This window comes from Stylophora pistillata, chromosome 14 (assembly GCF_964205215.1).
Source record: "Stylophora pistillata chromosome 14, jaStyPist1.2, whole genome shotgun sequence".
Classification (NCBI taxonomy): domain Eukaryota; kingdom Metazoa; phylum Cnidaria; class Anthozoa; order Scleractinia; family Pocilloporidae; genus Stylophora; species Stylophora pistillata.
The window spans coordinates 13097379-13120589 of NC_142532.1; the positions used below are offsets into that span (position 1 = coordinate 13097379).

The 23211-nt window shown below is 38.1% G+C and overlaps 2 protein-coding genes across 2 annotated transcripts in view; both read left to right on the forward strand.

Annotated features, from left to right (window-relative positions):
- Nucleotides 1-874: 874 nt before the first annotated feature.
- The window catches only part of LOC111343241 (uncharacterized), a 36595-nt gene continuing 14258 nt past the window's right edge, over nucleotides 875-23211 (forward strand). Inside the window, exons 1-24 of the mRNA XM_088744614.1 lie at nucleotides 875-990; nucleotides 1636-1701; nucleotides 3353-3415; nucleotides 3663-3719; nucleotides 4560-4628; nucleotides 4835-4903; nucleotides 5196-5261; nucleotides 5412-5462; nucleotides 5808-5873; nucleotides 6297-6362; nucleotides 6474-6521; nucleotides 7012-7071; nucleotides 7192-7260; nucleotides 7467-7535; nucleotides 7806-7859; nucleotides 7994-8044; nucleotides 8388-8453; nucleotides 8991-9056; nucleotides 9217-9267; nucleotides 9745-9795; nucleotides 12459-12527; nucleotides 12848-12907; nucleotides 13388-13571; nucleotides 13746-13799. Coding sequence (XP_088600740.1) covers nucleotides 1638-1701; nucleotides 3353-3415; nucleotides 3663-3719; nucleotides 4560-4628; nucleotides 4835-4903; nucleotides 5196-5261; nucleotides 5412-5462; nucleotides 5808-5873; nucleotides 6297-6362; nucleotides 6474-6521; nucleotides 7012-7071; nucleotides 7192-7260; nucleotides 7467-7535; nucleotides 7806-7859; nucleotides 7994-8044; nucleotides 8388-8453; nucleotides 8991-9056; nucleotides 9217-9267; nucleotides 9745-9795; nucleotides 12459-12527; nucleotides 12848-12907; nucleotides 13388-13571; nucleotides 13746-13799 — 1523 coding nt within the window. The 5' untranslated portion in view covers nucleotides 875-990; nucleotides 1636-1637. The remainder of the gene's footprint in view (nucleotides 991-1635; nucleotides 1702-3352; nucleotides 3416-3662; nucleotides 3720-4559; nucleotides 4629-4834; nucleotides 4904-5195; nucleotides 5262-5411; nucleotides 5463-5807; nucleotides 5874-6296; nucleotides 6363-6473; nucleotides 6522-7011; nucleotides 7072-7191; nucleotides 7261-7466; nucleotides 7536-7805; nucleotides 7860-7993; nucleotides 8045-8387; nucleotides 8454-8990; nucleotides 9057-9216; nucleotides 9268-9744; nucleotides 9796-12458; nucleotides 12528-12847; nucleotides 12908-13387; nucleotides 13572-13745; nucleotides 13800-23211) is intronic.
- Nucleotides 13582-19900, forward strand: LOC111343237 (uncharacterized). Its single transcript, XM_022950402.2, is given in 4 exon segments — nucleotides 13582-15518; nucleotides 18441-18948; nucleotides 19209-19315; nucleotides 19318-19900. Coding segments are annotated over 4 exon segments (1074 nt in total). The 5' UTR covers nucleotides 13582-15422; the 3' UTR covers nucleotides 19681-19900.

Below are 23211 nucleotides of genomic sequence, written 5' to 3' on the forward strand. Positions count from 1 at the left end.
CGTCATCAACTCAGTTGATAAATCCTCATAATTTTGTATCCTGGGTGGATCATATGTAAGGTGGTTCTTGCAACGTAATAAACTTATGTTAAAACTCAAAACAAGCAGCCATTTTATGACGCTAGGGGGGGCAATCGATGCCTGGGGCATAAGGCGTGGTACTTCATTCCTCTCAGGCTCTAGTTGGACGCTATCATCAACTGAGCTACGAAGCCCGCTGATGCTGGGCGCGAAGCACATTTTAGTGCGTTCATCGTTCGCGCGGAGGAATGTGAATAAATTTGATCTGTTGTTCACTTTAGTTCTATCGTTGGTGCTTTTCGAATTCTTGTTCTTCCTCGTTGCTCGAAGGAAGCTGATGTTGGCATCCCACTTTTTTATTTCTCTGTTAGAGCTCCAGCATAAATCATAAATTTTCTTTTCCATGCCTGTCAAAAATAGCAAGCCAAGGGCTTTATAATATGTAAATATTTTCAATAGTGACATGCGATTACGAAAGATAATTGAAAGCGGGAATCAAGGAAATGATTGCCGACTAAGGAAGCTCTTGATCGATACAAAAATTCTCCTCGTCAGTCACAGGAAATGTTTAAAGTACATTGAGGAGAATATGAATTCTGATATCAGGGGGTATAAAGGGAAAATTTAGGTAACAAGTACCTCTAGCAAAAGGAGCAGGGGAGTCGAATTTAACTGTGTCTTCTGTAAAATTTACTACACAGCTGCAGTGCATCTCGATCGTGTTGATCAACCGTTGTTGCAAAAGAAACCTAATAAAATCATGACATACGAAAATGAAACGTGAAGTTCAAGTTTCGGTTTCCAGCTCTAATATTTCATACAACCTCCCTACGACTTCCTGTCTGTACAAGAACACTGTACATGTTACATGTTCATTTTGGAGACAATCACATTTTCATCTAGAGTCAGGAGCTAGAGAAAGTTTGATCCCAGAAACTTGTTTTAAAGAATTTTTTCTTCGAGATCGAGGTAAGAATTCAGTTGTGCATTGTTTTTGGCGTCATCCAGCACACATGTGCATTAAATTTGTTTGAACATAAATCGACAAATTGACGACTATCCCTGCAAATTTAGTCCACTAATTTTAATTTGTTTCTTCTTTATTCTACTCGTCATGGCGATCGAGACGGTTCCAAGTTAAAGCGCTACTACGGGGAACTAATTTATCATTCTGAAGCTGGGGAATTTAATAACGTTTATTTCTATTTTATATTCAGTCTCAGTCGATCCATTAAAAAAACTGTTTGGGGCTGCGTCGGTGGGGGTAACGAAATCATTTGGATATATCAACAAAGTTGAAATGGTAAATTGGCCACCGTAACGATTACAAAAGCTGATGTTTCGAGCGTCAGCCCTTCGTCGGAGCGTTAAAATGTTCGGTGTTTTGATATCTACCTTTCCTATTTTCCTGATAGATTTTCCTGATCCTACTGCGAGGATCGTGCATCATACAGATTTGAATTTATCAAAAATACAGAATACATTTCAAATTTTCTCGATGTTTTTTTTTTTAGCTGTAACATGTTTTTCTGTTTTACCTTTGCATTCAGAATCGTTTTTCAAATAAATGTCTACGACACAGAGGAAACCGGTTTGGTTCTGTTTTATTCGTAGTTATGGCTGAAGATAAAGTCGTGCAATCAAAAGAAGAACTAGGTCTGGAGAGCAAGAGTTCCACAGGTAAAAGAAAAAAAATTTCAATAAAATATGGCATGCACATAATGGAAAGATTGACAAATTAATTTAGTCTTTAACCAGAATAAAGATGAATTTCTATGACGGCGTTGCCACTAACAACTGAAAGAAAATGACAGGTTTTATACCTTGACGAGATAACCGCATGTTTCGCTCAGATTTTAGAGGTAGACGTGTGCGGCTATTCATTGGCTTTTGGAACCAGTTTGTGCCAAGGGAGATTTACGCTGCAAAGGTTGATTCAGCTGCAGTGTTGACATCTTCGCAAATTTTCTTTTTTATGGGAGACACACGACATTCACAAATTAAGAATAAAATGGCTGTGGCAGAGACTATCTGTAGCTCAAGGTAATGGTTTGTCTGACGATAAATCGAGCTTACATAGTTTAAAAGTAGCCTTTAAAGTCAAACGCGGAAAGGTATCTTAGCATTCTTTTTGTTTGTTTAATTTTTTTTTACTTGATTAAACCGCGTGTGATGTAAATCACATATAAAGCACGTGGTGCAATTGTACCTTGACACCTTGTAGAATTCCTTCGTTGTTTTTTGTTCACCGAAACTCTCGCTTTACCATTTATTTTTAAATCTGCTTTACTCATCTTCAAGTTCTAAACCGTAACTACCATTGCAGTTTCACTGTCGACCAAGTTGCAAAATTCATGCTAACGCCTGCCAGAGAGTTACACTTCGACATCATTTCGTCACGAAAAAATGATGGAACAAAACAAGTAAAGAGATTGGAGTTAACCAGTATTAGGTTTCCAAAATTCACGTGCCGCATTGAAAAGCTTTGACTCATAGAATGGAACTTTGAAGAGTGACGTCACAATTTTCGTTTTAAATTTCTTTTTCGGATCGTGGGAATATCTTTGGCTTCGTTGTAACCCTTCAGGCAGTTCTGTTAATGTCTTGTCGTGTACTTTGTCTGTCTCCCGTTACACTTGAAGCCAAAGTAACCACCTGAAATCCGTATTGTCCTCACTAATTAAAGTAGTTCCCAATCGATATAAATTGTAGCTACATGTAAAGAATGCGTGACAGAAGAAAGACAGATTTAGATATTCCTTGAGGAGTCCGCAATAAGAATAATAAAAATACTGGTAAACTTATGAATAAAGCATAATCGGTTGACACTCTCTCGAAAAAAGACGATTTTGAAAATCCAAACTTGAGTTGCCAAAACAGTGTTTAGCTTGAGAAACGCATACTCCTTGCAATATTTAATTCTGCAACATTTTAGATCTTTGGATCACATTTTATGTTTGAGCCAAGAGAGTTCTGAGGCAGTTGCATTCACAGTTTCATTTTGAGGAGAGTCACGCTAAACCTGAGGCGACCTCCCCTTTTTTAGGCATGTCGGAAAGCATAGTCTCGGGAATCCAAGGAAAACTGGATTTGAGTGATGAACTTTCTTCGGTTGAAGTAAAAAAAAAAAAAAAAACAGCAAATAAATTGCAGTTCTTAAGTTTGTAACAATTTTGAGACGAAAAGTTACCTGAAAAATGAAGCCTATGCAAAAGAAAAAAAAAATTATAATTTATAATAAGCGAAAAACACACAAACAACAGAGTTAGGTGAGTGCGTGTACTTTACATCTGTACTCAAAATGAACAGTTATTTTCCATGTGATCCCTAGACATAGAGAAATGTCAAGTCTTATTCAAGAAGGAGTCTGATGTCACTGGTCACAAATCAACAGGTATAAGTAACATGTTTGAGCTGAATGTGTATCAACCCTGTATCATAAAGAATATTTCTGATGAATTTCACGCCTTCATTCACCATGATGAAATACTTCAGCCATTTTCACGATATGAACGAAAAATCGAAGTGACAGTTTTAAAACTTGTTCGGCAGGCTTCTTTTTTTAAGCAGATTGAAAAAATTATAGTCTTGTTGCAGTTTTTATGACCGATGACATTCTTTGTTTTTTTGGGTTACCAAAGAGGAGCAAGTTGAAGACACCGAAGGAAACCAGGACTCACGTGACAACAGTTCATTTGGTGAGAAAAGCACTTACTAAATACATATCAGATTTTTCTCGAATTGTGCAATAATGACAGAAAAGAGTTTGCCTTCACGATGGGAAGAAAATATTTTTGCGGTTAATCAACTCATCCTTCTAAAAATTGTATTTATCCTGTAAGTCTAAATATGCACTACACTCCTCGCTTGTCTCTCGCTGTAAGTTTGCCACCCGTGATAGGAAACCATTTGGATGGGTGTGACAAGTTCAATGTCTGATATGTGTTCTTGATCATAATTTAAGCTGGCTGTCTTTTTGTTTCATTTCTTGTTACAAACTAGACCAGTCGTACTGAACTAAATTTATTCTGCACTGAGCTAAACTTGAATAAACAACCGACCATTGAGATGCACTAAACTAAACTTAGTCAGGAACGTATTAATTAGATTAAAGCTAATAATTAGAATCTGATAAGCTCAATGGATAGAGCGCTGGACTGTTGTGCGGGAGGTCGAGGGTTCGAGCCCCGGCCAGACCAAAACTCAGGGTCTTAAAATAATTGAGAAGAATTTGCTACCTTTCTATAACATCAAGAAATGGTTAGATATTCTAGTCCTCTCGGATAGGGACGAATAAATGGAGGTCCCGTCTCCTGCAGGGTTGTGGTAGGAGACGTTAATTTCCCACACACGAGATTACTGTGTGATGGATGTCCTCCCCTGGGGTGGGATGGGTGGGAGGGTGGACTAGCACGAATGGTTCCTATGTTCCTTTTTAGTCCTTCCTCACTGCAAAACTTAATGCAGTGAAAATGGACTAAATTAAAATTAAATTAAATTAAATTTAGATAAGATGCATCTTTTTGTTGATATTTCAGCGGCAGATATAAGTGAAGCTACCTTAAGTGATAAAGGAGGGGATTTTAAAGCTTCTTCGTCAGTTGCAAGTAAGTATGACTGCCTTGGAATATGATAAAACTAATATAATAAAAAGGATTTCGCACAATTAATTGTTACATTACCCAGGCGGTTATGGGAACAGTAAACAGAATCTAATGGTGATGAAAACAAAAATAGTAACAGAAATATGATGATGTTGCAGCGATAAAAACTGCCAGGACGATCATTCAAACCATTTTTTTCTTAATTTTAGACTCGGAGAAAACTAAAGTTTCACCTGCATCTGGAAAACTGGAGGATTTGGAGATCGGAAGCTCCACAGGTACAAAGTTAAGCTGTCAACAGTATAGAAGAACATAGTGTTAAAAATCTGGTTTATTAATTAAATTTTGGCTTAAAATGAATCGACAGTAGCTACATATGATACAGCAATGAAATGCTTGAGAACAATAACAAGCAAAAATACTGAGATGACAGGGGCGAAAAAAGGGGCAATTATTTTTTCTTGATGTATGCAGAGTAAGGGGTTATTTTCTAGTAATTCATTACACTTCATCGCCTAAAGGAACTTTCCAAAGAACAGCCCAATAGCTTTGATTCTTTATTTATTTTAGATACTTTGAAAGGGAAAGACTCGGCAAACCAAGGAAAGGTGAATTTCGATGATGAGCTTTCATCAGGTGAGAGAAATAAAACAGCAAATGAATTGCACTTCTCAAGTTTGTGACTACAAAAAGACCTTCGAAAATAAATTAAACGCAAACAACTGATTCATTACGGTTCAAAGTTTTCTTTGCTTAAAGTAAAATATTTTTCTTCACCATTTCAAGGTCAATTTGGATTAAAGGAGGAGTCAGATAACGGCGACGGCAAGTCAACAGGTAAAAGCAATTAGTGCAAACTCAGAATATGTCTGAGCCTAAGTGTCAATTAAACACTGGGAAACACATTGCAAAGCAAGTGAGCTTCCAAAGATTGAAAACGGACTGATTAGCTTTCTGTGGGTCAATATTTAAGATAGAGATGAAGAAGAAACTATTTTACAACCTTAATCTGCACAATAACCTTATGTTGTGATTTTTTTCACTTTTCAAACTGATTCCGGTCTTAGACATTTTTACATCCAGGGGAAAAACCTCGAACATATTTGAAGATGAAGGAAACAAAAGTCCTGAGTTTCTCACGAGTAGGAGCGTTATTATTATTTATATGTATTGGTATTTTAGTTGGCCACCAGGCCTCCCCTGTAGAAGCTGAAGGGAGCCTAGACTTTGCTGACAACATTTCATCAGGTGAGAAAAAGAAATAAAAGCTTCTTCAGATTTTTTGTAGAATCATCAATGATAAGGCAAATGGACAAGGAAGTTTGTTAACTATGATGAGCAAAGCAAATAATCTTGGTATCTTGACAAGCTAAGAGACTACATATCAGTCGCGCTATCACACGCTTAGTATATGAGTTGCCTTCTTGACCAGTTGATAACTCAAAAAAGATTGAAAGTCATTTGGTTATGATTTTATTGACAGACAAAAGTGAAGCTACTTCTGTTGAGAAAAAACTGAATATGAAGGATGCTCCTTTAGCATGTAAGCGAGGAAGTGAAGTGGAATCAAAGTCTAAAATATTGACAATAAACGGGTGGTAATATTTTTAAATCATTATCCTTCATTGATTTCAGTTAATTTCCGAAGCACAACTCAATTCTATCTTTTAGGTAGGTTGCAGGATAAAGTTACAGCAATCCAAGAAAAAATGGATTTGGATGATGGATTTTCCTCAGGTGAGAGAATAAAAATGCAAAACGATGATTTCATTCTAAGTTTGTAACCAGAAACTGAACACTGACAGAGTTCTTTGCTCAAAGTGAATTTGCGTTATTTGCTGTTTTAAGATCATTTTGCATCTAAGGAGTCAGTTGACGATGGAAGCAAACCAAAAGGTACAAAAGATCATTGAAAAACTGATGAGTTTGAGCCTAAATCTACAAGACATAATCCACAAACAAGCGACGCTCGGCGAAGTTTTTGTTTGAACTGGGGAAGAATAACTTAAAATAGAATTAATTCAATTTGTTTCCCAACTACGAGTCAAGCTTTTGAGGCCATGTTATATCAATTGATTTTATGTTTTTCTAACACTTTTAATCATGAGTTATGAGTTCAGCGACTCTAGTCCTTGATAGACAAAAGGAGTACATAACTTCACCCTACCAAAATTTGGACAAAAGGATCTCAGAACAGCAAGGGTTACTTGGAAAAAATGTTGCGTGACAATGTGGACTTTCGACAGATTAAAAACGGATCGATTGAGTATCAGTGTGTCAATGTCAAGAAAAGAAAAAAAAATATTTATAGCCCAAATATTGCATCGTCACTCCACAGTTTAATATTTTCAATTCTCTTTGTTTAAATTGAATTTTTTTTTCGTAGTATTTCAAGACTATTCTACATCCAAGAAGGAATCAAATGATGATGGAAGCAAACCAAAAGGTACAAGCTAGAGATAATTCTAAAACTACTGTGTGTAAGCCTAAATCTGCGCAAAATTGTCTAAGAAGCTCCACATTTAATTCAACTTAGATAAGATGCATCTTTTCTTCGAAATTTCAGGGGCAGCTAATAGTGAAGCTACCTTAAGTGATAAAGGAGTGGACTTTAAAGCTTCTTCGTCAGTTGCAGGTAAGTACGACTGACTTGGATCATTAATAAGAAGGAAAGTGTCTCTGAGGGATTTCGTACAATTAATTGTTACATGACCCAAACGGTTATGGGAACAGTAAACAGAATCTACCGATAATCAAAACATAAACAATAACAAAATATGATAATGTTGATGACGATGGAAACGGTGATCACGATCATTCAAACCCATTTTTTTATTCTAGAGTCGGAGAAAACTAAAGTTTCATCGGCATCTGGAAAAATAGAGGATTTAGAGATCAGCAGCTATACAGGTACATAGTCAAACTGTAAATAGTATGGAAGTCTATTGTAATCATAAATCTGATTTATTAATGAAACTTTGGTTTAAAATGAATTAACAGGCAGCTGCAGCTAATACATGGATGTAATGCTTGAGAACTGTGCTGTGTTGTCTTAATTTGTCACGCAAAGTTGAGTGATAATAAACTTCTAGAAAGAAACTTCCCTATCCATTTCAAGGAGATTTCTAAAGCACAACTCAGTATGTTTGATTCTTTATTTATTTTTTCATACTTTGAAAGGGAAAGACTCAGCAAACCAAGAAAAGGTGGATTTGGATGGTGGGCTTTCATCAAGTAAGAGAAATGAAACAGCAAATAAATTGCTCTTCTCCAGGACCTTTGAAAATAAATCAAACACAAACAACTGAATCTTTATGGCTCAAAGTACTCTTTGCTTTAAGTAAAATGTTCTTCTTTACCATTTCAAGGTCAACTGGGATTCAAGAATGTGTCAGATGACCGTGACGGAAAATCAACAGGTACAAGTAAATAGTGTAAACTCAGAATGTGTGAAAGCTTAGGCGTCAATTAAACAATGGGAAACACATTGCAAAGCAAGTGAGCTTTTCGAAGATTGAAAACGAAGTGAATAATGTTCTGTGGGTCAATATTTAGGACAGAAATAAAGAAAAAATTAATTTAACAGCCCAAATCTGCACAATAGCCATGGGTTTTAATTTTTCCACTTTCCAAACTGATTTCGGTGCTAGATATTTTTACATCCAGGGGAAAAACCTTGAATATATTTGAAGATGAAGAAAACAAAAGTCGTGAGTTTCTCACGAGTAGGAGTGTTATTATTATTTGTTATATGTATTTTAGTTGGTCACCAAGCCTCCCCTGCAGCAGTTGAAGGAAACGTGGACTTTGCTGACAACAGTTCACCAGGTGAGAAAAAAAACAAAAAGCACTTTTAGGGTTTTTTTTTTTTTTTATTTTTTATCAATGATAAGACAACTAGACCTGGAAGTTTATCAACTGTGAGGAGCAAATCGAATATTCTTGGTGTCCCGACAATCTAAGACACCAGTTATCAATCGCGCTATCACAAGTTTAGTCCATGAACTGCTTTTTTGTCCAGTTGATAACTAAAAGAAGAGCAGGAAAATCATTTCGTTGTAAATTCATTGACAGACAAAAGTAAAGCTGTTTCTGTTTAGAAAACAATGGATATGAAGGATACTCCTTTTGTGGGTAAGCGAGGAAGTGAAGTGAAATCAGTCTTTAAAAATATCGAGCCTAGTGGAGTTTAATCGGCCGGATTTATTTCTACTCTATTTTTATCTCTAAGACAGCAATTAAAAGCAACAATAGGAAAACCTTAGGCGAAAACATCCCCAGTTATGGATGGTTATCTTTAAGCAATTTATTATCCTTCACCAATTTTGATTTATTTCCAAAGCATAACCTAATTCTATCTTCTAGGTACGGTGCAGGATAAAGTTACAGCAATTAAAAAAAAACTGGATTTGGATGATGGACTTTCCTCAGGTGAGAGAAAAAAAACACACGCACAAAAGGATAATTGTATTCTAAGTTTGTAACCACTGAGTATAACGAGCGCTATGAAAACAAACACACTGAACACTGACAAACTGAACACTAACAATGTTCTTTGTTCAAAGTGAATTTGTTTTATTTGCTGTTTTAGATCATTTTGCATCCAAGAAGGAAACAGATGGCGATGGAAGCAAACCAAAAGGTACAAAATATCATTGAAAAGCTGATGAGTGTGAGCCTAAGTCTACACGACATAATCCACAAAAAAAGTGACGCACGGCGAAGTTTCTGTTTAAACTTAAAATGGAATTTACTCGATTTGTTTGCCAACTACGAGCTAAGCTTCTGAGGCCTTGTTATATCAAACAATTTAAAGTTTTTTCTCCCACTTTATATCGTGAGTTATGAGTTCAGTGATTCTCAGCCGTGATAGATAAAAGGTGTACATAACTTAACCCTTCCAAAGTTTGTACAAAAGGACGCGGGAACAGCAAGGGTTACTTAGAACAAATGTTGCGAGACAATTTGGACTTTCGACGGATTGAAAACGGATCGAGTATCAGTGGGTCAGTCTTAGGGATAGAAAGAAAAATTTTTTTTCTTCACAGCCCAAACATTGCATCGTCACTGCACAATTTAAGATTTTCAGCTCTTTGTTTTAATTTTTTACTATTTCAAGATTATTTTACATCCAAGAAGGAATCAAATGATGATGGAAGCAAACCAAAAGGTACAAGCTAGTGATACTTCTAAAACTAGTAATGTATGTAAGCCTAAATCTGCACGAAATTATCTAGGAAGCTCTACAATTGAGTGTGGCACGGCAGTTTCTGCTTAAAGTGCCCCTGACATCAAAATTTTCGTACCTCATTTTTTTCCATTTTCTTGTTCAGTGTGTCTCCTTCACCTTCTCTGCCAAATTTCAGTTTAGACCGAGTACCAGAAATATCTTTTTTCGGGCTGTTAAATTCACGATTTCGCGTCCGCCATTATGTGATCATGTTCCGGAAGTTGATCGCAAGACTCAGAGGAAGTAGAAGAGGAAGACTCAAAGGAAGTGACGTCAAAGGCTCAACGCGAAAATCTCACATGGCAAAATGTCAAGCAAACATAACAGAGTGCTTTACTCTATTCTTACAAAAACTAAACAAAAATGACTGGGCATCGATGCGTAATTTAAAGCTGAAGAATTCGTGCAGACCATGCTGCAGGTATTTCTCTCCATCGAGCCTTGAAAATAGATCAGAGCGGGAAAAACGGATGCGATTTGTGCGACCTCGCCGAGTAAACTTCAATCCGACAGAAATATTTGTGATCTACTCCGAACACTTCTCGGAGGACTGTTTCGAGAGATCTGTGTACTTTGAAGGATCTAGGCGAAGAATTCTGCCGGGTTCAGTGCCTACCGTTCAAGAAGAGAAGGGACCAGAAAAACCGTCCTCAGTGCGATCTCGACGCCGGAAAGCGAAGTCTACGAACCTCCACGGATTTTGTCACCTTTACATATGAGCTGATCAATATCCACCTTTAACAACTCTCTGGCAGAATACCTTACGCAAAGGAAAGTACTCGGTGAACATTGTAAATAAGAATGATAAAATAGCCGAATTGAGGATTGAGATTTCTGACCTCAAAGAGCTCACTTTTATACAAAAGAGATGAAAAATATAATTGTGTGCTCTGATTCTAAAAAAAGCTGGCTTTAATATCAGCGAAAGCAGAACAAACAGCTGAAGACACAGAGAGTAAAAACACTTTAAAATGTAGGCTTGCAGCCAAAAAAGCGAGAAAATGAAAATTTCTTTAAAAACCTGTCAAACTATCAACCATCTGACAGCCGAGTCAGCGTGCTATCAAAGGGTCTCAAATTCATCCCAACGCCCGTGACAAACGAATTTAAAATCGGGCCAACTTTTGCGAGATTTATTCGCAAGACGAATGCGCCTCCGTCACACCTTTCACGGACAAAACAAAGAACCACTTCTGTTTCATATCGAACTAAATGCCACTGGCTCAGTCTTCTATCGCCCTTCAGAGCTACTTGGGAAATTGTCATAACGCTACTTGCAAACTGCATCTAAGCCAAAAAATACTTTGTAACGCAATAAGGTCACGGCTCTAAAAGAGTTGAAACAAACTCTGCTTTAGACCTCACCGAAGCAACACAACAATAGTCATCATGAATAAGACAGAAAAAACAAAAGAGGCCAAAGTGCAACTCAACAACAGAGTTCACTTCAAACCTCTCAAAGCACCGATAGTAAAAAACACGTAGGAAAGGGTTAATGAGATCATTGACCAAACGCATCGGGGAAAACACATTGATGGCTTAGAAATGGCTTTCACAAACTCCCAATATCCGCCTTCGGATACACATTTAGCCATTGCCTAAAACTATTTTTACTAATCACCCGATCATTTCTTACAAAAAGGGAAAATCCCTTACGACAAGCAAAAATACAGTTCGAAGGCGAAAAAGCGATACGACCACAAAAGCCACATGTAGAATCCGTGCCGTTCTGTGTTTATCTTTTTTCGCGTGACAAAAATTCATCGTTTGTCAGCGCTAAACTATCCATAGAAGCTTCAGATGATTCCTGGGACAATTCACCGTCTGAAAAAGTCGACATTTCCCGACTGACAACGAAACAGTTCTCAAAAAAGTAATATGTGTGATTCTCTGTGCAGCGAACGAAGAGAGTTGTGACAAAGCAAAGCATAAGTTTTGTTGAGCCTTTGACGTCATGATGACGTTTTTGCGAGCTCGGCTGGAACATGTTTTCAGCAATGGCAGACCATTTTTGGACGACTTTGAAGCGGTAAAAATTGGTCATCGAAGGTTTGTTTTGAGTTTTTAATGGCAAAAAGGGTCTTAACTTGACCCAATTCAACATTGTGTGAACAATTTAGGCCAAAATAAAATGGTCAATTTTCGTCTCAGGGGCACTTTAAAAAGAAGCAAAATGACTTGAGATATTCCAATCATACATTTTTTTCCGTAGAGTTTTCCAACCTTCAAACCAAGGTTTTAAGGCTTTGTTACATCAAACGAATTTTATGATTTTTCTGACACTTTTGTATCGTGCTTTTATTTGGTTAAGCGACTATAGGCCGTTAATCGTCAAAAGAAGTACATAACTCAACTAAATTTGTACAAAACGACCTGAGAATGGCAAGGGTTACCCGGAAAAAGTGTTGCGAGACAAGTTAGACTTTGGAGTAAAAAAAATAATAAAGATAATGGGATCATCGTGCATTTTTTTTTCAATTACTTAAACTATTTTATACTTGAATATTGTGACCTTATGGGGAAAATCCAGGGAAGTACTAGAGGGCGAAAAAAACAAAAGTCGCCACCGATCGCGCGTGTGTTAACCGTTAATTTATATTCAGGTGACAAAGAGATAAATATGGCAGCTGATGGAAACCTGGCTGTTGCTGAAGTCGACAATAGTTCCCCAGGTAACGAAGAACTTAAACTTTGTCAGATTACAATCATAATTACAATAATACAACTCCAACTTTTATTTGTCAACTATGATGAACGTAACGAATAATCTTGCTGTCACGACAGTCGAACAGACCAGTCGTCAATTGCGCGATCATTGATTTCGTCCAAGAAAAGTGTTTGTGATCAAAAGAAAATTTATTTATTACGATAAAGAGAATCAGCACAAGAGGGAATTACAGAGCACACAATATGCGACAAACAAAAACAAAACAAAACAAAAACAAAAACAAAAAAAACAATGAAAGTCTTTTATTTGTCATTTCTTTAACAGACAAAAGTAAGGCTACTTCCGGTGACAAAAACCTGGATTCAAACAGTGCTTTTTTAGAAGGTGATTAAGTCAGAAAACTCGGTGAAATTATTGAATTCTTAACCGACAGAGGGTGAGCCTGGTATAGAAAAGAAACATCCCAGAATATAAAGAAATTTCTTCTGCAAAAAGACTGGTGGGCGTTTATAACGAAGATTTTTTGCATCAAGACTGAGGCGAGATCCACAAAAACTCCAAAAATCATTAACGAACCAAACTAACAAGGGACGGTTTAAAAGATCGGCGACGAGAATTGGTGATGTAAACAATTAATTCTGAACATCGTTTACCGAGCCACAATGTTGATTAGGACTCTGCAAGATCGATGTTTAACCGAATTAAGTTAAGCGACTGCCTCTCGGAAACCGAATGACTTACTTGGGGCAGATTCTTCTCAACAGAAGGGCATACCGTAAAAAGCAAGAGATAAAAGAGTAGGATACAAAAGACCGTTACAAATTATAATTATTTATGCTGTTATCATTACCCGTTTCATTTTAGTTATCAAAGAGGCACAAGTTGAGGCAGCTGAAGGAAACGAGGACTTTGCCGTCAACAATTCGTCAATTGAGAAATTGATTGTTGATCAGCTTTTAGCATGTGCCATTGACACAAACTCGATGGGGAAGAGTTTGATTTGTTCAAAAACAGGGTCATTACATCGATTCAACCAAACTGATACCTTGTTAGTCTAATCTGTATGATACCTTGTTAGTCTAATCGGTAGGTCTGTCGATGTGTATGGAAATCAAACTGTATATTCCATGAATTACGCATTCATCAAGGGTCCCTAAGTGAAAAATAAGTTAAGTTGTATTACGCGCAAAAGTTATCTCATATATCTTTGCTATTACTTCAGAGAACGAGAATTCAGGCCATCAAGATGTGGATCCAGACGAGGACCCCTTAGTTGGTAAGTGAGAAAACCAATGCGTTCAACTGAACGTTAAATCGAAAATTCTGTTGTCATCCATCGTCTTCTTACACTCAATAATCAAAATTACAGTTTAACCACAGCTTTAAAAGCACTTTTCAATTATGTGTTGTTAAACTAAAACCAAAGCAATGTAACGGCAAGCCAAGGCAAAAAAATATCACAAAACATTCCAACCACTTGTTGCCGTTTTTGGATTTTGGCCACTAATTGCCGTTTAGGGATTTTCGCCACTAGTGGCCGTTCTACAATTTTCGCTACTAGTGGCTCTTCTATAATTTTTAGCCACTAGTGGCCGTTCTACAATTTTCACCACTAGTGGCCATTTGCCATTTTGGCCACTAGTAACCGTTTTGCTATTTTGGCCACTAGTAGCCTTTTTACCATTTGGCCAGTGGTAACCATTTTGCCATTTTGCCATTTTGGCAACTAGTGGCTGTTATGCCATTTTTAACTCAGTGGCTGTTTTACCGTTTTGGCTACTCGTGGTAGTCTTGCCATTTTGACCACTCGAGGCTGCTTTGGCATTTTGGCCACTCGTGGCAGTTTTACCATTTTTGCCACTAATAACCGTTTTGCTATTTTGGCCACTAGAGGCCTTTTTGCCATTTTGGCCACTAGTAACCGTTTTGCCATTTTGGCCACTAGTGGCTGTTTTGCTATTTTGGCCACTAGTACGTCATTTTGCCATTTTGGCCACTCGTGGCAATTTTACCATTTTGGCCACTAGTGGCAGTTTTTGGTCCGTGCACGGTTCGTCCACTCATTATTTTTAATGTTATAATATATGTTGAACAACAGTCAAAGCCAATGCAGAGTCTTGTTTTGTTTTTTCACTCCACATTATACCAATACAGAATCTGATTTTACTTGAAACACATATCGTTTTATTAAATTTGAAATCAAAAAATGAAGAAAAACGTCAAATCTACAAAAATTGCCAAAATTTTAGAAATAATCATCTCTTTACTTCTGCATTATGATAAAAAGCCAAAAACAAAATCGACTTCTGTTTTATCGTTTTTCGTTTTATGTGCAAGTTTAAACAGAAAAACGAAAATTGACTTCCGTTTTATCGTTTTCTGTTTTTTGCCTAAACTAAAACAAATGAAAGAAAAACGAAAATCGACTTCCGTTTTATCGTTTTCTGTTGTTTGCCTAAACTAAAACAAATAAACGAAAAACAGATTTTGAGTTTCGGTTGGTCGTTTCCTGTTTTATTTAAGTGCCTTTGGGGGTACTCAACCTTATGCAAAATGGCAGGGGGAGGGTAGGGGGAGTCCTGTATATGGGAGGGGTTAACGCTCATTTGCAATTTTAGCGGGAACTCTTGACCAGTGATAAGCCCTCTTATATTCAGCTCTTAAGTCGCTATTGCTGATTGGCTAAAGCCATGCGTTTGTACAGCACTATGCTTTGAGCGCGACACGTCGACCTTGTGAGGAAAAAACGTTTCGAACCGTCAGTCGCGGCCGTCAAAGTTGCTTTTTCATTTCAAAAGTGTTGTAACGAGACAGAAGTACAGGCTGTAGACCTATAGAGAAGACCAGAGTAGTGTGCTATGTATGTTATCTTGGTGGTGGTGCTTTGATCGCGTAATTAATGGAGGAGAGAACATTCGTCCTTTGGCGCGCACAGCAGCGAGTGAACTTCACTGAAGGTGACTTGACAGCTGATCGTATTTCGGCAGTGTTTAAGGTAAGACCAAGGGTAATACAGCATCTTAGTGGCAATAATATAATAGTATATATGACCATAACATTGACAAGAATTTCCACTATTTGTATGGGCGAAGGAATATATCGCTTTTCGTTCGGTTTTTATTTTTTTTTTAAACCTCGCAAATACCAAGGTTGAGTGTTTCGTTTTCCTGCGCGGCTCAGTAAATAGCACCCGATAATGAAGTAGCAGTGCACATCTCTATTTTAAGAAAGATTTGTTTCCGTTTGTCTTGTTTTTTATGTTTTGAGCGCTGACTCTTCCTTGTTTCAAAATATTTTTAGATCGAGAGGAGGTCCACAGTTGAACAGACCAAACCACGTCACACTGAATCAAATTAAAAAGATAACAACAATCCAAAAAAATACACCCTAAACAACACAGTTGATGAGCAAAAATACAAAACATTTTAAAATATAATTACTTTGATCACAAATAAAGAAGCGACCTAATTTTTTCCCTAATGGAATCCGAAATAGTTAATTGATTCATTGATTGATTTTGAACCTGCTTTAGTCGCAGGCATGTGTTTGTTTCCACAGACTAGACATTTAGTTGTCGACAACTATTCGTTATTCGCAACTGAAAAACGTAATGTGTGAGACTAGATGGCGGCAATTACGCAGTTTCCCTTTTGGGGAAACTGCATTAGTTGTCGTCAAGTAATAGTTGTCTAGGATTTCTCAAGCTCTCGCTAGCCTGACTTAGTTATCGACAACTAATCCTCCAATTTGTGCAGCAAATGTGTGCAGTGCTTTAATATTTAGTTGTTGATAACAATTGTCGACAATGGAATGTCTAGTCTGTGGAGGCCCTGCAGTGAATGTAATTGCGGTAATAACAAAGCACTGTTCTCCGATGGCCACCGCAAAAACCCAGTTCAATCTGGTTCCTCCTCAGGCGCTTCGATTTTAGTCGCAAACAGGCGAGCTCGACGCAGGAGAAACGAGCAATTCAATGGTTTTCCTGTCTGTCTTGCGAGTTGCGAAATAGTACAGGGAGAGATGTAATCTCGTGTTAGGCAACCGGGACTAAACTTGCTCAGGTTGCCAGAGAAAAAAACAAGAATTCGTGGTTTTTTTGATAGTGGAGAAACTCTTTCTGTATACCTTCAGAGGTGTCTCGCACCCAAGCGATGTAGCGCGTCCCGTTTAAATTGAAGATACCTAAACTCCTGTATTAAAGTGAAGCTTATACAACTGTGGCTATCAAACTATACTAAGAATAGTAAAAAAAAAATGAGTTGCCGAATTTTTCATGATCACTAAATGCGAGCTCCCGAATCACCTTTTGAAGGCTACAAGTGAAAGCCAATTGTGTTTTTGATCAATTTAATTTTTTCCTCGGTTTCAGGCCCAAAGCGCTAAAAGAACCGTGTCTGCGTTTTGTCATAATCCGTTGCAGTAAAACGTTACAGGGCATTTTTGAAATAGGTGAAAAAAATATGGAGTGATTGTAAAAAAAATATGATCTCGGAAACAAGGTACTATTTAAATTTGGGGGCAATCGAACAAATTCCCTTTGAGTTATAGCTGTTCTTTAAAGTGTGCTTCAAGCGAAAAAAATTATGTGAGAAAACAGCGTGAAAAAAAAAACTCACGCTTCGCAAACAAACTCCGCCCACCAATGCCTTCAACTAGGTTCTCACATAACTGAGCCAATTAGAGCAAACTGAAAAACTCGTGTGTTTCACGATGCACTGAAGGCGGGGAATAATTTTTCTGTAGCTCGGTTTTTCTTGAAGCTGGACTGGCAAAATGGGGAGGACGAGAAAGGATACATTAACGTTGCAGTGGCTGGGCGAACATAACAAACAAACGAAAGCGCGGCAGACACACCCTGGCAAAGCAATTGTGCATGGATAATATTCTAACGATTTCTCAGTATCGGACTCATGGGAAAAGTCTCTTTCGGGGGGGGGGGGGCATATATGGGCTATATAGGTATGTGCCGCAGGATAGGGTAAGGTTTTTGAGGTTCTCGATCTTTAAATAGGGTATCGTTTTTGCCCCTGTGAACAATGTGTTCCCAGCGCTATCCTTGGATAGGTTACCTAAATTGTATCAACTAAAATTGCAGTGCAAAAATGCCTAGCTAAACGAAAAAAAATTATCTGCGGAAACCAAAATATCCAGTACAAGTATTTAATTGCAAACTGATGTTATAAAAATGTGCGTTGTGCCGCGCGCGGTTAGCCGTTGTTTGTTTTTTATTCCCCTTGAATAGAGTGTCATTCTCCGGGTTTGGGTCTTAAATAGGGTATCAATATCTGTTTGCTTCATACTTAGATAGGGTCAGGGTTTAAGACCGTTCGCGGCACACACCTATCTGAAGTTTACGGGAGTGCGCCTCCCCCGTCTCTTTAAACATATCCCTGTTACCGCTGTCAAGTTTCCAAACTCTTAGAGAACCTCTTTCTTCTCTGCAGTAAAACCTCCATTTCTTCGCCAAAATCACCTTTTTCAAAAACTTTTTCAGAAATTAGACATTACTCTTTGACCATTAAAATTGACCAAAAATCTAAATTTGAAGAAAATTCACCATCTGAAGGTATGCAGAAACGTATTTTTCAGTAGAAGCGCAAATCTGATAATCTGTCATGCTAAGTACTCGCAGGTCACTCTCAGCGACCCGTCTGTATTTTTGTTTCAAAATTCAAGTTCCTGAAAAACAGTCGGGAGGCAAAGCCTGATGAAAATCTGAGAGTTGATTCTGTTTAAATGGAGTGACTTTAGGGGAGGCACATGATGGGCCCGAATTCCCGCAGCTACTATATGTGTAAAGAAGTGTTAGCCCAGATTATACTGAAAATACCATAGTGAATGATAACCAATACCCATTCATATGACTTTTAAAACACTTTATTTGCAAATTTTGTAAGCAAAACTCTATTCATTTTAGATACAAAGAAATGGTATGTATCTCCAAGACGATTTTAGCCGGTTAGCTCGATTTCCCAACTCTGGGGGAAATTTTGAGACAACTTTATGGCGGGAGAGGTCATCCCTTGAAGTAAAGAGGTCAAATACAGAAGTACCCGGCACGCCCACAACCTTTCAAGTTCCATCGCCCCATGATTTTGGATTGTCGCCATTACCATCATCTGCAGCCACTTCAGCATCGTTCCAAGTTCCTACTCAACACATGCCTAGTTCCAGCAGGACTCCCACTGCCCTAAACAGAGCCACCAAACAGTCGGGAGAAGTAAGAAGAAAAGTATTCCTGGCCGAACTCGATCCTGACAGTGGAAATCCCATCCCCACTGCAACAGCCTACTTGAAACTAACTCCAGAAAAATGCACAGTGGTAGACGTTTCCCAACTTTCCAAAGAATACCTCAACATAGAGGATGACTTGGTTATTGTGGTCAAAAACGGCTTTGAGATCCTCGATAATTCAAGCACTCGAGGTAAGAACGCGATTATTATATCAGGAAATTATGATGCAAAAAGTTATCTATCGTGTGGCTAAAAAAACAGGAGCCCAAAAGTATAGGCAATTAAAGGTTTTATGAACATACATTGGACCAATCAAAAAGTTTGAGGACGGATTTAAAAAATAGTTTATGCTTGAGTGCCCTTAAAAATCTCTGCCGGTCCATCCCCAGGCTGAGTCAGGAATGAGGTTAAAAACAAATATTGATAAAGAAAATTATCGCTTTTAATGCAGGACCTGAATTCTGGGGAAAAGGAACAATGAAGATATATGCCTGCCGAAAGGTAGAATACGAGCGCATGAAACAGAAAAGAGCCAAGATGACGTCCAGAGACGTAAAAGGAAAAGAGGCAGGTTTACGAATGCGCCATCACTCGCTGAGTATTCAAATATCAATCTCATCTTGGATGAATTAGATGACATGGAAGATCTCATCCAGCGCCACACGAATTGCTGCAAGAGGCTACGCGATTTAGAAAAAGCTCTGGCCACCGCATTCAAGTGCACCATATGCCTGAATATTTTTCCACCAGATGGTGTCGAATTTGCAGGTTGCTGCCAGCGTCTTGTTGCTTGCGTTGAATGTGCCGAAGAATGATATCAAGGAAGCAATTCCTGCCCACTCTGCAGAAGCGAGGAAGGAGGCAGCAAGAGGCAACGGGCACGTGGATTTGAAGGGGTTCTAAATCGTATTGAACCAACATAGAATATTTCCTAAATCTTGTTAAACATTTGACACATTCGGTTTGTGTCGAAAAAAAGGTTGTGTTGCCTTACAGTTGTAGTAAATCGAACGGCGTCGTTTACATTTTACTCCAAAGTTTGTCAAACATATTATTTCTATCAAAAATACTTAACAAATAGACTGTCTCCTGTTCTTGTTAATATTTTTGGATTGCACTACGAAAGGAACATGTTTAGTCTCCTGTGAGAAAAAACTAAAAATTATTGGCGAGGTGTCTTGTTAGCTGTATGTAGTATGAGATAGCATCTCTTAAAAATACATAATTTCCATTAGCAATTGCCTGAAAAATTACATCAAAACGTGGAAAATAGTTCTTAAATGCTGTTTTTCTAATATCTTTCTTCGCTAGCTGTTGCTCCAGCGGATCGATTCCAAATGTTTGGTCTGTAGTCAAAGTCCCACTGTACATTTGAACAGCTACTTGGACCGTTGGTACAATGTTTCTGTTAATGGCCACCGCCCTGATTTTTGCCCATCTTCTTTCCAGTGGAACACCTTTGCCTTCCTAGCAAATGAAAAAATTTCAGTAATTGTCCTCGTTATGAAATTAATAAAGGGTACTTTCCCTTTTTTAAGCACGGTCAAAGGCGAAAAACATCGTGTGTGAGTTTAAACTGCTCGCTAACTGGTGCTCACCAGCAGTAGCTCGTCGTACAATCAGTGAGTACTCACAAGCAAATCAATTAATCAAATCGCGGCGAAAACACCGTCTGTCTTTGTAATTATTATTATCAATTAGCAAGAAAGGATGATTTGTAGCGGGAGCCGGTTACCTGGAATTGGGTGCGAGTTCCAAGAGCTAACAGCGTACTCTATTCCCACTTCTACAACTTGTCTCGTTATCCAGGAGACAGTATTTGGTAACTTCATCCTTCCATATCGATGACTCCTTCATTTTCCATCTGGACAAGTGCACGCTTCACAGGATAGTTAGTGCGACAGTTCATTTCCACCCACAGTCGTTCCACCGCACGGTTCTATAAGAAGAAAATTTTGCGCTGATGCTAATTGGCACCGCCGTAAAGTCTTTCACCTACTTTGGTCATTATTTACTTGTTTTGACAGTCTGTACATCGGGCTGCCTTGTATTGTTGTTTCGATACAGTTTTAGCATTTCTTGTACAAACAACCACAAGCTAAAACTCCTTGCCATGATCTACTCTAACTTGATCCCAGAGACCGTAATGTAGTAATGTTTCCTTAGAACAAAGATAAAGAGCACTTAGAAAATGTTTTCCTTACATTATTGCTATTATAATTGTTATTATTGCAGTTACAGTTATTATTATACAACAAATTAGCTTAGCAACATTGCTGGGTGGCATCAAGCCGCCTTAGATTCATTCATCATTGGCATCAAGGACTTACCTAAACACCTCCTGGTAAATAACAAAGTTGTTCTTTAATGGCATAACAGACTTAGCCATAATAAGTGAGCTATAGCCATCAACATCAATAACTTCTGTTACACCGTAGCGAATTAGTTTCTCATTTTGATCAAGGTGGAGTTTATGACCAAAATATTCTGTGTAATACGGAACTGGATTGAAATGCCGCGTAGTTGATGTCTGTCGCTCGCGATGATACTGAGGGTTGACTCTTTTGAGTGATTATCCCACTCTGTTTACTCCAACCCGCAAACCTCTTGAATGTCTAAGATGGCCTGTCATCATCTTTCTTCCATACGTAGAACCAACCTTGTGCGAAACATGAAGAAAGTGTGTCAAGATAATAGCTAGACAAACATTGCAAGCCACTCATATTAAACGAGTCGACTGAAACTGCGCCAGTGAATTAAACAGTTCATTGTAAATCCGTTCTTATTTCTTTGTTAGAGATGGAAGCGACTGTTTTAATATTACCTTGAAAAGCAAAAGCAGAGAGATTCAATTTTATGGTAGAATGGTAATGATCTCATGAGGTTAATTACTATCACTGTACTACATAGAGCGATTAAGCTCGCTGAAAAAAGTTGCTGGCAAAATCATCACTTAGGGCCCGTACGCACTAGGCCGACAAAATTTAAATTGCGTCAAAAATAGCTTCTGAGTTTCTTACTCTACGCAATAATAGACTAGATACCGCAGATAATTACCTCGGCAACAGCTGACGAAACAACAGCATCAAGGTCTGCTTTCGATAAGCTCCTATCTCGACTGCGAATGCTTTGTACCGCCGCCTGGATAGCTCAATTGGGAGAGCGCCGGACTGCTGTGCGGGAGGTCGAGAGTTCAATACCGGCCGGACCAACACTCAGGGTCTTAAAATTAACTGAGAAGAATATGCTTCCTTTCTTTAACATCAAGAAATGGTTAGATATTCTAGTCTTCTCGGATAGGGACGAATAAATGGAGGTCCCGTCTCCTGCAGGGTTAGGGACAGGAGACGTTAATTTCCCACGCACGAGATTACTGTGTGATGCATGTCCTCCCCTGGGGTGGGATGGGTGGGTAACAGGACCCCCGTTGATACCAGTGTTTACTACACTGAAGGGGCTATCCTGTATAAATATAGATGTCTGTCTGTCTGTCTGTTGCGCGCAAAATCTTCTCACGCTTCTCTCCGATAATCCATTCACTTCAGGGTAAGCCCGTCGCAGTAGAAAGCTTACTTCCTTGTGGCTTTTCTTGTCATTTTCCACAAGTTCACGAAGATAGTTATGGATACCGAGGCTTTCGATCTCCATTCTTGGTCGAAAATTCCCGCCAAAACGATAACGTACCCATATATTTCAGTGCTTAAATCTGCTGACCAGTCACTTGGTACAACTGTAAGGGGGAAAACTTCCTCCGACTTCCCCGACCCCTCCTACGGAAGGGTCTGGGGAAGGCCTTGCCCTATCTCTCAACCCACTCACCCCATGCCCCTAAAGGAAACGTGACATAACGGAAGTAGATTTTCGCTGTCATTTTTTGTTTTCGTTCCTTTCGTTTGGTTTGGACCAAAAAAAAACAGAAAACGATTCGACCGAAGTCACTTTTTATTTCTCGTTTATTTGTTTTAGTTTGGGCAAAAAACAAAAAACCATCAAACGGAAGTCGATTTTCGTTTTTCGTTTATTTGTTTTAGTTTAGGCAAAAAACAGAAAAAAAGATAAAACGGAAGTCGATTTTCGTTTTCCGTTTATTGGTTTTAGTTTAGGCAAACAACAGAAAACGATAAAACGGAAGTCGGTTTTCGTTTTTCGTTTATTTGTTTTAGTTTAGGCAAAAAACAGAAAACGATAAAACGGAAGTCAATTTTCGTTTTTCTGTTTAAACTTGTGAAAAACGATGAAACAGAAGTTGATTTTGTTTTTGGCTTTTTATCATAATGCAGAAGTAAAGAGATGATTATTTCTAAAATTTTGGCAATTTTTGTAGATTTGACGTTTTTCTTCTTTACATTAATCAGGTAAAGTGGTTTTGATTTCAAATTTAATAAAACGATATGTGTTTCAGGTAAAATCAGGTTCTGTATTGGTATAATGTTGAGTGAAAAAACAAGACAAGA